Genomic DNA, 17,480 nt, shown 5'->3' on the forward strand with positions numbered 1-17,480 from the left:
CAAAGATGGGAGGGAAAGTAGTGAGTGAGGAGGACATAAAAAACCTGCAAGGGGACATCGACAGGCTAAGTAAGTGGGCAGAGATTTGGCAGATGGAATACAATACTGGAAAGTGTGAGGTTATGCACTTTGGCAGGAAAAATCGTAGAGCAAGTTATTATCTTAATGGCAAGAAACTGGAAAGTACTGAAGTACAAAGGGATCTGGGGGTCCTGGTGCACGAAACTCAAAAGGTTAGTATGCAGGTGCAGCAAGTGATTAAGAAGGCCAATGGAATGTTGGCTTTCATTGCTAGGGGGATAGAATATAAAAATAGGGAGGTATTGCTTCAGTTGTACAAGGTATTGGTGAGGCCGCACCTGGAATACTGCATACAGTTTTGGTGTCCATACTTAAGAAAGGACATACTTGCTCTCGAGTCAGTACAAAGAAGGTTCACTCGGTTAATCCCGGGGATGAGGGGATGGACATATGAGGAGAGGTTGAGTAGATTGGGACTCTACTCATTGGAGTTCAGAAGAATGAGAGGCGATCTTATTGAAACATATAAGATTGTGAAGGAGTCGGATCGGGTGGATGCGGGGAAGATGTTCCCGATGATGGGTGAAACTAGAACTAGGGGGCATAGTCTTAGAATAAGGGGCTGCTCTTTCAAAACTGAGATGAGGAGGAACTACTTCACTCAGAGGGTGGTAGGTCCATGGAATATGCTGCCCCAAAAAGCTGTAGAAGCTACATCATTATATAAATTTAAAACAGAAATAGACAGTTTCCTAGAAGTAAAGGGAATTAAGGGTTACGGGGAACGGGCAGGAATTTGGACATGAGTCTAGGTTCGGATCGGTCATGGCCCTGTGGGTAGCGGAGCGGGCCCAGGGGCCGTGTAGCCTGATCCTGCTGCTATTTCGTGTGTCTAATTCTGTTAGATTCAGGAGATGGTTCTGTGATAGTGGATTGGCGGTTAGGATCAGATCAGCCATGATCTTATTGAATGGCGGAGCAGGCTCGAGGGGCCGATTGGCCTACTCCTGCTCCTATTTCTTATGTTCTTATGTTCTTATAAATTCCTCTCCGACCCATCTAGGCGATCGAAACTCTTCCAGGAGATCACTCTGTCCCTATATTTTCTACAGTACTTACCTTCTGTAAAGGCGATCTCCACCCCAGCCAGGAACAGGAATAAAACCATCTCCTGAAATCTAATACAGAATTAGAACACAAGAAGTAGGAGCAGAACCAGGCTACACGGCCCCTGGGCCCGCTCCACTACCCACAGGGCCATGACCATTCCGAACCTAGACTCATGTCCAATTTCCTGCCCGCTCCCCATAACCCTTAATTCCCTTTACTTCTAGGAAACTATCTATTTCTGTTTTAAATTTATTTAATGATGTAGCTTCCACAGCTTTCTGGGGCAGCAAATTCCACAAACCTACCACCCTCTGAGTGAAGAAGTTTCTCCTCATCTCAGTTTTGAAAGAGCAGCCCCTTATTTTAAGATTATGCCCCCTAGTTCTAGTTTCACCCATCATTGGGAACATCCTCACTGCACCCACCCGATCAAGCCCCTTCACAATCTTATATGTTTCAATAAGATCGCCTCTCATTCTTCTGAACTCCAATGAGTAGAGTCCCAATCTACTCAACCTCTCCTCATATGACCAACCCCTCATCCCCGGGATTAACCGAGTGAACCTTCTTTGTACTGACTCGAGAGCAAGTACGTCTTTTCTTAAGTATGGACACCAAAACTGTATGCAATATTCCAGGTGCGGTCTCACCAATACCTTGTATAACTGCAGCAATACCTCCCTGTTTTTATATTCTATCCCCCTAGCAATGAAAGCCAACATTCCATTGGCCTTCTTGATCACTTGCTGCACCTGCATACTAAATTTTTGAGTTTCATGCACCAGGACCCCCAGATCCCTTTGTACTGCAGTACTTTCCAGTTTCTTGCCATTAAGATAATAACTTGCTCTATGATTTTTCCTGCCAAAGTGCATAACCTCACACTTTCCAGTATTGTATTCCATCTGCCAAATCTCTGCCCAATTACTTAGCCTGTCTATGTCACTTTGCAGGTTTTTTATGTCCTCCTCACTCACTACTTTCCCTCCCATCTTTGTATCATCTGCAAACTTTGATATGTTACACTCGGTCCCCTCCTCCAAATCGTTAATATAGATTGTAAAGAGTTGGGGACCCAGCACTGACCCCTGTGGAACACCACTAGTTACTGATTGCCAGTATGAGAATGAACCATTTATCCCAACTCTCTGCTTTCTGTTAGAGAGCCAATTCTCCACCCACGCCAGAATATTACCCCCAATCCCGTGATTTTTTATCTTCAGCAATAATCTTTTGTGTGGCACCTTGTCAAATGCCTTTTGGAAGTCTAAATACACTACGTCCACTGGTTCTCCTTTATCCACCCTGTATGTTACTTCCTTAAAGAACTCAAGCAAATTTGTCAAACATGACTTCCCCTTCATGAAACCATGCTGACTTTGTCCTATTAAATTATGTTTATCCAAATGTCCCATTACTGTCTCCTTAATAATGGACTCTAACATTTTACCAACCACAGATGTTAGGCTAACAGGTCTATAGTTTCCAGCCTTTTGCCTACTACCCTTTTTAAATAATGGTGTTACATTAGCAGTTTTCCAATCTGCCGGGACCTTTGCTGAGTCCAGGGAGTTTTGGAAAATTATTACCAATGCATCCGCAATCCCTACCGCCACTTCCCTCAAGACCCTAGGATGTAAGCCATCAGGTCCAGGCGATTTATCCGGCTTAAGTCCCATTATTTTACCAAGTACCACTTCCTTAGTGATTTTAATCGTATTTAGAACATAAGAACATAAGAAATAGGAGCAGGAGTAGGCCAATCGGCCCCTCGAGCCTGCTCCGCCATTCAATAAGATCATGGCTGATCTGATCCTAACCGCCAATCTACTATCACAGAACTATCTCCTGAATCTAACAGAATTAGACACATGAAATAGTAGCAGGATCAGGCTACACGGCCCCTGGGCCCGCTCCGCTACCCACAGGGCCATGACCGATCCGAACCTAGACTCATGTCCAAATTCCTGCCCGCTCCCCGTAACCCTTAATTCCCTTTACTTCTAGGAAACTGTCTATTTAGCTCCTCTCCCCCTAGAGCCCCATGTTTGTCCAGTGTTGGGATATTCTTAGTGTCCTCTACTGTAAAGACTGATACAAAATATTTGTTCAGCATTTTTGCCATCGCCATGTTTCCCACCATTAATTTCCCAGTCTCATCCTCTAAGGGACCAACATTTACTTTAGCCACCCTTTTTCTTTTTATATAACTATAGAAACTTGTGCTATCCGTTTTTATATTTTTTGCTAATTTACTTTCATAATCTATCTTCCCTTTTTTAATCAATCTTTTAGTTATTTTTTGCTGTCTTTTAAAGACTTCCCAATCTTCTATCCTCCCACTAGATTTGGCTACCTTATATGCCCTTGTTTTTAGTCGGATACTATCCTTAATTACTTTACTTAGCCACGGATGGCTATCTTTTCTTTTACACCCTTTTTTCCTCAGTGGAATATATATTTTTTGGAAGTTGTAAAATAACTCCTTAAATGTACACCACTGATCATGTACCGTCTTACCCTTTAATCTATTTTCCCAGTCCACTCTAATCAATTCCGCTCTCATACCTTCATCGTCTCCTTTATTCAAGCTCAGCACGCTTGTTTGAGATCCAACCTTCTCACCCTCTACTTGAATATAGAATTCAACCATGTTATGGTTACTCATTCCAAGGGGATCCTTTACTAGGACATTTTTAATTAATCCTGTCTCGTTACACAGGACCAGATCTAAGGTTGCTTGCCCCCTGGTCGGTTCAGTTACATACTGCTCAAGAAACCCATCCCTAATACACTCAATGAACTCATCCGCAAGGCTGCTCTGCTCAGCCAATCAGGGGAGGGGAAACTCATTCATGAGTTTGAGAGTAAGAACTGTCAAACTCATGAAAACTCCTGGCCCTAAAACACTACTTAAACCTGAAAGAAAATTAAAAAAAACATTGCACTACTTAAATGAACAATAAAGAACTCTGAAAAACTATTTTAAACAATAATTTTAAAAGTTGAAAAAAAAATTTTTTTTTAAATCGGTGCTAAAACTAAACTTACCTTACTGTAAATTCTTTAAAAATAACAAACCTGTGGAAAAAAAAATTCTCAATTGTACTAAAAGCCCACTTACCTGAAAAACTAAGTACTTACATGTGGTTTTTCAATGCGTAAAGACCGGAGGACCTTTACACACGTGCAACTCTGAAAAAAAAAAGGAATTTCACTGCGCACGCGCTGCCTGTGCAGTCGCGTGCGTTCTGCCTCTTAACCCCTTGGGTCAGAGGACAGGAAATGCCGGTTTTCAGCGCATGCGCTGTGCATGCTGAAAACCGGCAATTCCTCCGGGCACACGCGTGAGTACCCTGTCCGTACTCGCGCGTTGTGCCCGGAATTACTGGGCCATTGAATGTGTTTAAAAGCAGCTCACAAAGGAATTTAACGTAATGGCTTAACGTGTGGGCCAAAGAATATTAAACCCATAAAAAATAATATACTGAAAACACTCAGCAGGTCAGGCAGCATCTGTGGAGAGAACAGATGAGTTAACATATCAAGTGTGGATGGACCCTTTGTCAAAACCAGTCACTGAGATTACATAGAATCTACAGCACATTTGGCCCAACTGGCCAATGCCGATGTTTATACTCCACGCGAGCCTCCTCTCACTCTAATTATTTCTTCCGACCCTGCCCTCCATATCCCTCTATTCTCTTCTCCCTCATGTATGCATCACACCTCCCCTTAAATGCAACAATGCTATTTGCTTCAGTGAGTTCCACATTACCTCCACTCTGTGTAAAGAAATTTCTCCTAAATACTTCATTTGATCTGTTAGTGGCTATCTCATATTTATGCTCCCTTATTCTGGACTCACCCACTAGTGGAAACAGTTTCTCTGCAACCAACCTATTGAATCCCTTCATAATTTTAATGACCTCTATCATGTCTCCTCTTGGACTTTTCTTTTCCAGAGGAAAGAACTGTAGCCTGCTCAACCTTTCCTGATAGTTGCATCCCCTCAATTCTGTTAGCATCCTTGTAAATCTTTCTCTCGTACTTCAAATCCTTTTTAGCGTTCGGAGACCAGAACTGCACACAGTACTCCAAGTGTGGTCTAACCAATATTCAGAATTACAATAAATCTATTGATAGTGTGTTTTCTTCAAATCTGTAGTAATTTGAACTGTATCATAAATTCTAGCAGATTACCAACAACTGAAGTAAGACTAACTGGCCTATAATTTCCTGGTTTATCCCTGTGGCCTTTTTTGAAGAGGGGCATCACATTTGCCAGCCTTCAGTCCTCTGGCACAATTTTCCTTGGTACAGAATATTGGACAATTATAGTCAGAGCTTTCTTCCCTAGTCTCCTGCAGGATCCTTGGGTGAAAATCATCAGACCCAAACCATTAGGCCCCAGTGATCTATTTACATTTGAGTAACTCCTTTAATATTTCTTTGGCTACTAACTTTCACTAACTCTTCTCCATCCATGTCTGGTCTTTGTACAATCCCAATCATCACCTCATCTATGAAAACTGAGGTAAATTACTTATTTATTATCTCTGCCATTGCCTCACTCTCCACTACAAACTGGCCTCCTACATCTCTTAGTGGCCCTCCCTTTACCTTGACGATCCTCTTAATATTAATGTGCCGTTAGAAAACCTTTATTACGCTACATGGGGGAAATATTCAGTTGGTTTGCGCCTCCCATTAGCGCCTTAAGAGGGCGCTAATGGGGTGCAAAGCAACTAGCGCCCGGGCGCGGCGATGTTTGCGCCGCTCGCGAAATTAACTAGACATTTTGCGGCAGCGCTAAACACTACCGCTACGATCTCCTGCGCCGGCAGATCGTGATGTCAGTCGAGTGCGCAACGCCCCGGTAGCGCCCAGGACCGGATATTGAGTGGCGCCCCCTGCCTTACCGCCTGCTGCTAGCAACGACAGGTTGAGGGGAGCGTTCTGCAGTCAGAAAGGGACTGGGGGAGTGCTATTTAAAGGCGACCACTTCCTGCATTTTTTTGTTGGTGACATTTTTGCACCACGCATTCTGAGAGAGAGAGAGAGAGACTTCTGGAGAGATTCAACGCTGTGTAAAGGAGTTTAGGGTACTGAGCAGCACTTTGCAGGTTCATTTTGATTTGCCCTTGTATCGATTTAGAAGAGTTTGTGGGGGCTGCACTGTGAGCTCTTTCCCTGGGCCTCTCCATTGTTCTTTCCAGCGGATTTGATGTACAGGTCTCTCCAGGCCGAGATTCAAGGCTGCAATGAGCAGGATGTGGATGGAGAGCAAAATCAACCCACCCCTTTAAGAACTGGCCAGTGCCATTGTGTCTGTGTTCCATTGCTGACTGACATCACATGAGCTTCGCCAGCGCTCTGAGGTAGCGCCTCGCTCCTCGGCCTTTGCGCCTTAAGACAGGTGTGAAGCGCCTGATTTAGCGCTCCAATCACCTCCAGGGGCGATAAAAGCCAAGTTTGCAGTCAGAGGCGATAATTAGCGCCAGGCGCTAAACTTTGCGCCCGGCCGATAATTGCGCCCCAAATGGGGCGATACTGAATTTCTCCCCCCATGTGTTTTGCTCCAGGCCTCTGCCAATGCACCTCTATTATTGGCTTGTGGATCTCCACACGATCAATCATGGTGTACTTTTGAAGGGGTCACGGTTCATTCCCCATAATCACAGCACCGCACTGGTGGAGGGATCTTACTGCATTAGAATCAAAAAAGTCTCAACTTTATTCAAACCAACCTTTACTCAGTTGATTGAAGACTGCAGTGAGAAATTCCAATAAGGATCACAAAAGAAAAAGTTGGTAGCACAAACTGATTTTTTTCAAGGTTTTTCTTAAATCCTACCATTTCCTCATTAAAGGAGATTGCAGACTCAAGCATCCTTGTCGAAGGATATTCCCAAAAGTGATTCACTTCTTTCTTGATGAAGAATGGATGGAAGGGATTATCAAGGAGTTAAAGCCTTATCTTGAATAGGTTTATTTTCATGCTCTTTTATTTCTCCTTCTAGGATGTCAAGCGGATAGAGGAAGGGAAAAACTTCATGTTCCGTGAGGACGCTGCCAAGTTGCTGGATGATTCAGATGTAGTACTGTCAGGCCTTCAGGATGACGCTCAGACAGTGCACTCTGAGAGGCATCCGCAGTCTGACATGATTGTAGAAGAGTAAGTGGATTCATTTTTGTAATGGTCATTTCACAAAGATCGGTCATACAAATTCAAGATAAATGAATGTAGGCCAATGTTACTTGCATTTGTTTCTTCCTCCATCCCGATTATATAGGATTACATACAATTTACAGCACAGAAACAGGCCATTCTGCCCAACAGTTCTTATGCCGGTGTTTATGCTCCATACGAGCCTTCTCCCACCCTACTTCATCTAGCCCTATCAGCATAACCTTCTATTCCTTTCTCCTTCATATAATTATTTAGCTTCCCCTTAAATGCATCTATGCTATTCGCCTCAACCACTCCCTGTGGTAGCAAGTTCCACATTCTAACACTCTCTGGGTAAAGACATTGCTCCTGAATTCCTTATTGGATTTATTTTCCTGAAGGGGGCCAATTCTTGCCAGGGCATGGCTCCACAGATGCCAGGAACCCACTGGTATCTCCCCCACTCAGCCCTTCATGACATATAAGCCTAGACAGCAAATGGCGGAATTGGCCATAGGAACGGGAATCCTCGCTGATGTTTGCCTCTTTAGCCTAGCTGCACTGTAACATCCAACAGGGATAAAATCCAGGAACTTCTGGTCTATGTAGCCTGGTACTATACTAAGCCATTAGGCCATTGGAGGAGCTACAACAAACCTTGCTAAAATAGCTTTAATCATTGAGGAATGCTGAATTCCATTTGAGAGCGTGGCTGAGGTACTAAATGAGTACTTTGCATCTGTCTTTACCAAGGAAGAAATGCTGCCAAAGTTATAGAGAAAGAGGAGATAGTTGAGATATTGGATGGGATAAAAATTGATAAAGAGGAGGTACTAGAAAGGCTGGCTGTACTTAAAGTAGATAAGTCACCAGAACCGATGGGATGCATCCTAGGATGCTGAGGGAAGTAAAGGTGGAAATTGCGGAGGTACTGGCCATAATCTTCCAATCCTCCTTGGATACGGGGGTAGTGCCAGAGGACTGGAGAATTGCAAATGTTCAAAAAAGGGTGTAAGGGTAAGCCTAGCAACTACAGGCCAGTCAACTTACCCTCAGTGGTGGGGAAGCTTTTAGAAACGATAATCCAGGACAAAATTAACAGTCACTTGGACAAGTGTGGATTAATTAAGGGAAGCCAGCATGGATTTGTTAAAGGCAAATCGTGTTTAACTAACCTGATTGAATTTTTTGATGAGGTAACAGAGAGGGTTGATGAGGGCAATACGATTGATGTGGTGTACATGGACTTCCAAAAGGCGTTTAATAAAGTGCCAGCAAAGTTGAAGTCAATGGAATAAAAGGGACAGTGGCAGCATGGATACAAAATTGGCTAAGTGACAGGAAACAAAGAATAGCGGTGAACGGTTGTTTTTCGGACTGGAGCAATGTATACAGTGGTGCTCCCCAGGGGTCGGTATCAGGACCACTGCTTTTCTTGATATATATTAATATTTTAGACTTAGGTATACAGGGCACTATTTCAAAATTTGCAGATGACACCAAACTTGGAAGTATAGTGAACAGTGAGGAGGAGAGTGATAGACTTCAAGAGGATATAGACAGGCTGGTGGAATGGGCAGACACGGGGCAGATGAAGTTTAATGCAGAAAAGTGCAAAGTGATACATTTTGGTAGGAAGAACAAGGAAAGGCAATATAAACTAAAGGGTACAATTCTAAAGGGGGTGCAGGGTGCACGAACCTGAGGGTATATGTGCACAAATCATTGAAGGTGGCAGGACAGGTTGAGAAAGCAGTTAAAAAAAGCATACAGGATCCTGGGCTTTATAAATAGCGGCATAGAGTACAAAAGCAAGGAAGTTATGATGAACCTGTATAAAACACTGTTTCAGCCACAACTGGAGTCTTGTGTCCAATTCTGCGCACCGCACTTTAGGAAGGATGTGAAGGCCTTAGAGAGGGTACAGAAAATATTTACAAGAATGGTTCTGGGGATGAGGGACTTCAGTTACGTGGATAGACTGGAGAGGCTGGGGTTGTTCTCCTTAGAGCAGTGAAGATTGAGAGGAGATCTGATAGAGGTGTTCAAAATCATGAGGGGTCTAGACAGAGTAGATAGAGAGAAACTGTTCCCATTGGTGGAAGGGTCGAGAACCAGAGGATACAGATCTAAGGTGATTGGCAGACGATCCAAAGGCGACATGAGGAAAAACTTGTTTATGCAGCAAGTGGTTATGATCTGGAATGCACTGCCTGAAAGGGTGGTGAAGGAAAAAACATTGCAGGGCTACGGAGAAAGGGCGGGGGAGTGGGAGTAGCTGAAGTGCTCTTGCAGAGAGCCGGCACGGGCTCGACAGACCGAATGGCCTCCTTCTGTGCTGTAACCATTTTATGATTCTATGATTTGAAATAAAGGTGGGGTACAGAGGGTAATGTATCCTTGGGCTGTGGTTACCATCATACTTTCAGTAAAAAAGATAGTTTCTTTTCAGTGTCCGGCAGTTGCAAGAAAGAATACGTAAGCTGCGAATAGAACATACGAAGGTCTACACTCTTACCCGAACAGATGGAGTTCCCAGTATCGACTGGTCCAAAATGATCGATGAGAAACAGGTAAGCACAAAAGCCATCTTTCAGACATCTCTAGACTTCCTTCTGTTAAGTCTTCATCATAACAGTTTGTTTTAGAAGTGCTGTGAGCGACATCTGTCATTGTGTGGAACAGGGTAAACATAGTTTCCAGAATCTCCGTGAATCTAAACTGGTCTGTTTTAGAAAGTAGCACCTTGGATCTGGTCTGTCATTATCGGGCATTAGATGGGTCATGGACTTCCTAAAGTCAAAGATGAACTTTAATCTCCTCATTCCTAAATTGTGGGCCTGTATACATTTTTTAGTATTTCTGGAAACAATGGGTCATTTTAGCCAGGTTGAAACCCACGAGATCAGGTGAAACACTGGTTTTACACTCTGCCCAATATTACTCTCCACTGACAGCAGGGTGTAACTCAACACTGCACTTGACCCCTTCGGACAAAGTCAACATGGATTTACAAAAGGTAAATCGTGCTTGACTAATCTACTGGAATTTTTTGAGGATGTAACTGGTAAAATAGATAAGGGAAAACCAGTGGATGTGGTGTATTTGGACTTTCAGAAGGCTTTCGATAAGGTCCCGCATAAGAGATTAGCGTGTAAAGTTAAGGCACATGGGATTGGGGGCAAGGTATTGACTTGGATAGAGAACTGGTTGGCAGACAGAAAGCAAAGAGTTGGAATAAACGGGTCTTTTTCCGAGTGGCAGGCAGTGACTAGTGGGGTACCACAGGGATCGGTCCTTGGACCCCAGCTATTCACCATATATATTAATGATCTAGACAAGGGAACTAGATGTAATATCTCCAAGTTTGCAGACGACACAAAGCTGGGTGGGCGTGTGTGCTGTGAGGAGGATGCCGAGAAACTCCAGGATGATTTGGACAGGTTGGGTGATTGGGCAGAAGCATGGCAGATGCAATATAATGTGGATAAATGCGAGGTTATCCACTTTGGTGTCAAAAACAGGAAGGCAGATTATTATCTGAATGGCAATAGATTGGGAGAAGGGGAAGTGCAACGAGACCTGGGTGTCCTTGTGCACCAGTCGCTGAAGGTAAGCATGCAGGTGCAGCAGGCGGTTAAGAAGGCAAATGGTATGTTGGCCTTTGTAGCGAGAGGGTTTGAGTACAGGAACAAGGATGTCTTGCTGCAGTTGTACAGGGCCTTGGTGAGACCACATCTTGAGTATTGTGTGCAGTTTTGGTCGCCTTATCTGAGGAATGATGTTCTTGCCATGGAAGGAGTTCAACGAAGATTCACCAGGCTGATACCTGGGATAGCAGGAATGACGTATGAGGAGAGATTGGGTCGATTGGGCTTATACTCGCTGGAGTTTAGAAGAATGAGAGGGGATCTCATTGAAACTTATAAAATTCTGACAGGACTAGACAGACTAGATGCAGGAAGGATGTTCCTGATGGTCGGGGAGTCCAGAACCAGGGGTCACAGTCTAAGGATAAGGGTTAAGCCATTTAGGACAGAAATGAGGAGGAATTTCTTCACCCAAAGAGTGGTGAACCTGTGGAATTCTCTACCACAGAAGGCAGTAGAGGCCAATTCATTAAATATATTCAAGAAGGAGTTGGATATATTTCTTAAGGCTAAAGGGATCAAGGGATATGGGGAGAAAGCAGGGACAGGGTACTGAATTTGGATGATCAGCCATGATCGCATTGAATGGCGGAGCAGGCTCGAGGGGCCGAATGGCCTACTCCTGCTCCTATCTTCTATGTTTCTATGTTTCCCGATGGGCATGTTAGGTTAAAATTGCCCCTAAAAACCCATGTCCTACCCATTGTGCGGAACATGAAGGCTACAAGGTAGTAGTAGTAGTGGATAAAAAAGGTGCTAGTCTCTCATTCTAAAACCACTGGTGTTCTGCCACAATATAAACTGAAAATGTACCTTGTACACACAATGGGTGTTGGAAGTTGTTTCTCAGATGCCTATCCAAGAGGCTTCCTATGTGTGGCAGCATGGAGCAGGGAACGTGTGTTGATATTGAAATCTACTCAATGTGGATGGGTTTCGTTGGACCTTCTGCTCTGCCGCTGTAACTTCTGTAAAGATGGCAGTGGAAAATGCATAAATGGGAGTTTACGCCTAAGTCCCGAGAAAACTGAAGTCAATGGGAATCAAGGGGAAAACTCTCCATTGGTTGGAATCATACCTAGCACAAAGGAAGTTGGCTGTGGTTGTTGGAGGTCATTCATCTCAATCACACACAGAATCACACACACAATTCCCCACAGTGCAGATAGAGGCCATTTCGGCCCATCGAGCCTGCACCGACATATATCCTACCCTATCCCCGTAACCCCACGTATTTAATCCCCTAACACTAAGGGTCAATTTATCATAGCCAAATCAACCTAACCCGCACACCTTTGGACTGTGGGAGGAAACCGGAGCACCCGGAGGAAACCCACGCAGACACAGGGAGAATGTGCAAACTCCACACAGATAGTTGCCCAAGGCTGGATTTGAACCCGGGTCCCTGGCGCTGTGAGGCAACAGTGCTAACCACTATGCCACCGTGCCTCACATGACATCACTGCAGGAGTTCCTCAGGGCAGTGTCCTACGCCCAACCATCTTCAGCTGTTTCATCAATGACCTTCCCTCCATCATAATGATTGCACACTGTTCAGCACCATTCGAGACTCGTCAGATACTGACGCAGTCCGTGTCCATATGCAGCAAGACCTGGACAACATTCAGACTTGGGCTGACAAGTGGCAAGTAACATTCCACCACACAAGTGCCAGGCAATGACCATCTCCAACAAGCGAGACTCTAACCATCTCCCCTTGACATTCAATGGCATTACCATCGCTGAATCCCCCACTATCAACATCCTGGGGGTTACCATTGATCAGAAACTGAACTGGACCAGCCATATAAATACTGTGACTACAAGAGCAGGCCAGAGGCTGGGAATTCTGTGGCGAGTGTCTCACCTCCTGACTCCCCAAAGCCTTTCCACCATCTACAAGGCACAAGTCAGGAGTGTGATGGAATACTCTCCACTTGCCTGGACGAGTGCAGCTCCAACAACACTCAAGAAGCTCGACACCATTCAGGATAAAGCAGCCCGCTTGATTGGCACTCCATCCACCACCTTCAACATTCACTCCCTCCACCACCGGCGCACTGTGGCTGCAGTGTGTACCATCTACAAGATGCACTGCAGCAACTCGCCAAAGCTCCTTCAACAGCACCTTCCAAACCCGTGACCTCTACCACTTAGAAGGACAAGGGCAGCAGACGCATGGGAACATCACCACCTACAAGTTCCCCTCCAAGCCACACACCATCCTGACTTGGACCTGTATTGCCGTTCCTTCACTGTCGCTGGGCCAAAATCCTGGAACTCCCTTCCTAACAGCATTGTGGGTGTACCTACACCATATGGACTGCAGCGGTTCAAGAAGGCGGCTCACCACCATCTTCTCAAGGGCAATTAGGGATGGGCACTAAATGCAGGCCTAGCCAGCGACGCCCACATCCCATCAATGAATAAATTTTTTTTTTAAATTCACCCATTTGTGTAACAGTTGAGCTCTCTCTCTCTGTCAGAGTTCTGTTGATCACTGTACTGGTGTCAGTCCACTACAGCAAAGTTAATTTAAGCACAAACACACATTTTATCTGTCTGTGCGAGTCGGTGCATTGCTCCTCGAATGTGATGGACCACCTTGTAACACTTCAAATCCCTAATGTACTGCATAATGGATTTAATGAACTGGATCTAGTTTTTGAAACACTCAGACTTGGCACATCTGGGCATTTAATTCTAGTGTATTTATTCACAGAAACAGACAAGTGGGAGTGAGAAGGGGAAAAACCCCATTAAATAAAGATACAACATTCACATATCCAGATTGTTTAGATTTCCAATTCATCTATTGTTTTAGTGCAGGAAAGTTCTGTCTTTTTCCAAACTCCATGGAGCCATTGTTCTGCAAGTTCCGATTCCTCCTACGCACCTTACCAATGTCCATTTACTCCTTCAGGCAGAACTGAACAGCCAAGGCTTTGGCAATGAGCTACCATTTGTCGATCAGCAATTGGAACACCACAATCTCTTTGTTAAAGAAGTTGAAACAATTGGGGATCACATCAACAAGAATGAAGACCAGGTAAAGTTAGCAGTCAGCAGGTGAAAGGCTTCTTTACTGCAGTGGGGTAACATACTTACTGTATGTTATTACAGGACATCAGGCATGCTGTACAATCCGTAAAGTCTAACTCTTGAACTGCAGAGTAAATATTCATAGACATTTGTTCCTGATGGCCTAAAACAGACTAAATCCCTGTAATCTTGTACATCAAGAGTGATCCTTCAGGGATGTTGGAATGCTATTTAAAGTGATGTTAAATAAAATTGAAAACAAAAGCAAAATACTACGGATGCTGGAAATCTGAAATAAAAAGGAAAATGCTGAAAACACACAGCAGGTCAGGCAGCATCTGCGGAGAGAGAAACAGAGTTAACGATTCAGGTTGATTGTTAAGGATTCATTTCAATTAAAGTAATTTCACCTCCGTGTTCAACTGGTGGTATATCATGTGAGCTTTACTGTTGCAGTGTCAAACACCCAGATAGGCTCTCCTCCCTTAAATTGTGTAATCACTCGCGATAGAATGTATCCCCATTTAAAGCTTTTACTGGCGGAAATCAAGTGAAATCCTCTCCCACAAAGTACACTGTTTAATCTCTTAAAGTGCTTGCCTTTCTTCTTTCAACAGGACTACATCAGTAGCATCCAGGTGAAGTACAACAAACTGTTGGTGAGTATGAGAATAGCAAGCTCATTCTAAGCTGTATCAGCCCACATGCTGTCTCATACCCCATGTGCCTTAGAATGGCATGATCCTGCAAATCACCAGTATTATCAAGAAGTAAGAAAATGATATCTGAGCTGTGATTTTAACAACATCCGGAGACAGGCTCACTCTTCTAATCCTTTTCCAATAATGTAAAGCGCTTGTTCTTACAAAGTGAAACTGATAGCGTATAAAATCACTATAATGCCCATTATTATTAGATACCAGTCAGGAAGAAATTATGTGCCCATTTCTTTTTATTCTACAGAGAGGATCGCAGCAGCGGCAGAAAGACTTGGGAAGCCTCCGTGAGTACATGCAGGACTGCACCAACGAGCTGTACTGGATGGACACCCAGGAGGAAGACCGCTTGCGTTATGACTGGAGTGACCAGAACCTAGACTACAAAAACCGCCACCGCCAGTACGAGGTAACCATGACGACAGAGTTAGGTTTTCAAAAATTCTTTCTTGGGATGTGGGTGTCGCTGGCAAGGCCAGCATTTGTTGCTCAACCCTAGTTGCCCTTGAGAAGGTGGTGGTGAGCCGCCTTCTTGAACTGCTGCAGTCTGTGAGGTGAAGGTACTCCACAGTGCTGTTAGGGGGGGAGTTCCAGGATTTTTACCCAGTGACGATGAAGGAACGGCGATATATTTTGAAGCCAGGATGGCATGTGATTTGGAGGGGCATTTGAAGGTGGTGGTGTTCCCATGCGCTTGCTGCCCTTGTCTTTCTAAGTGGTGGAGGTCACGGGTTTGGAAGCCTTGGCAAGTTGCTGCAGTGCATCCTGTAGATAGTACACACTGTAGCCATGGTGCGCCAGTGGTGGAGGGAGTGAAGGTTGAAGGTGGCATATATACCTTCTAATCTGACACTGAAGTGCGGGCCTGAAATGTCACTCTCCCTCCACTGGGTGAGAAGAAGTGATTGTAGAGAACAATCAGATAATAATTGATATAAAAGGATTGTTGCAGCTTATCTGTGGAGGCTGTCTAATACTTTTCACTCTTACTCTTGTTAGAGTTGTCTTGGCTCACCTCAATTTAGTAGGTCCTATCTCTCTCTAGATTATCTCAAATTACAAGTCTATCATGTCTTTGATACACCTATGGACAACCTGTAAAATATGAGAAGGCAGCAGATGGGTGAGAAAAGCAGCATAGTCCAATCACATTAAAAACAGTTGCTCTTGCAGGGTGGCAGGGATGAGAGTCTACTTGAAATGACTGCAGAGAAACCTTTTGTTAATTATTTTAAAGTATTTTATCTCTTGCGTCTCTCTCGTCGACATCTGTGGTTCACACCCCATCCTTGGCTGAGAGGACAAGTAAGTGGGGAGCTGCTCACATGCATTGGCCTGTACTGGTCTGAAGCTGACCGGTCAGTGAGAGTGGCCTGATATGTTCCTTTCAGCATTTTGCTCCCACCATGTGGAAACTGCTGGCCTTAGCTTTGTGCCCCTCCATGGTGACACAGCTAAGGCAAGTAACTCACTGTGTGAGGGATTGCAGGCATGAGTTGTGGCACAGTTTAAATTTAATTGATGTATTGGAGGTACAATTGCTAATAATTGTGATTTAACCACCCACTTGAAGAGGAGAACAGGAAGCAAGAAATTTCTAATCCAGACAGACATTTAAATCATTGTCAAACTTTTGGTTCTCCAGTTTGTGCTGACTTACTGGATCCCAGCTGGCACAACGGTTGGGTACCAGAATTGGCCTCAGGACCCCTTGGGCTGGGAGAAAGTTGGCCATGGTTCCCACTTCTGATCAGTGTAGATGTGAAAACAGGCTCAGTGCCCTGCTGTAATGTTCTTCGCTGTTAAATAGCCTGATAACACTCACAGGCTAGGGTAACAGACGAAGAATGGGCAATTGGGGGAGGTAGCAGAGCACTTCCGACACTCACGGAACTATACCTCTGCAAGACTGGAATTTTATCTCTAAGAGACGAACTGTACCTTTTGTAAGAGTGGAACTGTACCTCTGCAAGAGTCAGCGCTATAAGGAGGATAAGGAGAACATTTGCATAAAAGATAATCTGCCTGAGACCTTGCTTGTGTGTTACAGAGCTTTGTAAACCGACATCTGGAGGCTAAGGAAGCTGCCATTACCAAACTTCATAATGACGGTAACAAACTGTTACAAGCGAACCACCCAGGAAAGAACGCTATTGAGGTAATTGGGAGAACTTCAGTGATATTCTTAAAACCACGCTTGTGACTGCATCAACTGCCTGGCTTTATAAAGTCAGTAGAGTAGCCGTAACATTATGTTGTATAACAGCTTAGAAACGTGTCCCAACCCCAAACCAGTTTAGTTAGTCAAGTTTTCTTTCTAACTCAGCTGAATTGTATTGTGACTTTTCACTTGCATGAATTTTAATAAGTAGAAAAAAAATTGTATCCAAAGTGCTGGCTGAAATTTATTGTTGCTCATTCTCAGAATATTTTAAGTTTGTGGCTTTGTATTTTAGTTTGGTCATTTTTTTCTAGCAAAGAAAGAACTTGCCTTTCTAAAGCACCTTTCATGTCCTCAGGATGTGCCAAAGCACATGATAGCCAATAAATTACTTTTTAAGTATAGTCACTGTTATTTTATAGATAAACGCAGCAGCCAAGGCCTGCTCTGCTCATCGGTCACTAATTTAGGAGAGGTGTCTCTAACAGGCGTTGGGTGCCTAATTTACATGTTGAAGGGGCCTTGCCAGGGATGCCTAAAAAGTGGGCCTCACGAATTTGGCAGTGGGACCAATGCTTGTGCAGATTGGATGCAGGCCGTCCCACTAC

At 44.2% G+C, this 17,480-nt stretch overlaps 1 protein-coding gene across 1 annotated transcript in view; it reads left to right on the top strand.

Moving 5' to 3' along the window:
* ppl (periplakin) overlaps window positions 1-17,480 on the top strand; it is a 90,925-nt gene that overhangs the window by 33,509 nt on the left and 39,936 nt on the right. The window contains exons 3-8 of the mRNA XM_086000650.1: window positions 7,155-7,309; window positions 9,756-9,876; window positions 13,877-14,002; window positions 14,613-14,654; window positions 14,959-15,120; window positions 16,762-16,869. Of these exons, the coding sequence (XP_085856776.1) occupies window positions 7,155-7,309; window positions 9,756-9,876; window positions 13,877-14,002; window positions 14,613-14,654; window positions 14,959-15,120; window positions 16,762-16,869 (714 nt within the window). The remainder of the gene's footprint in view (window positions 1-7,154; window positions 7,310-9,755; window positions 9,877-13,876; window positions 14,003-14,612; window positions 14,655-14,958; window positions 15,121-16,761; window positions 16,870-17,480) is intronic.

The sequence above is a fragment of the Somniosus microcephalus genome, chromosome 11 (genome assembly GCF_052327205.1).
Source record: "Somniosus microcephalus isolate GS21.2 chromosome 11, FLI_Smic_1.0, whole genome shotgun sequence".
In the NCBI taxonomy this organism is placed as follows: Eukaryota; Metazoa; Chordata; class Chondrichthyes; order Squaliformes; family Somniosidae; genus Somniosus; species Somniosus microcephalus.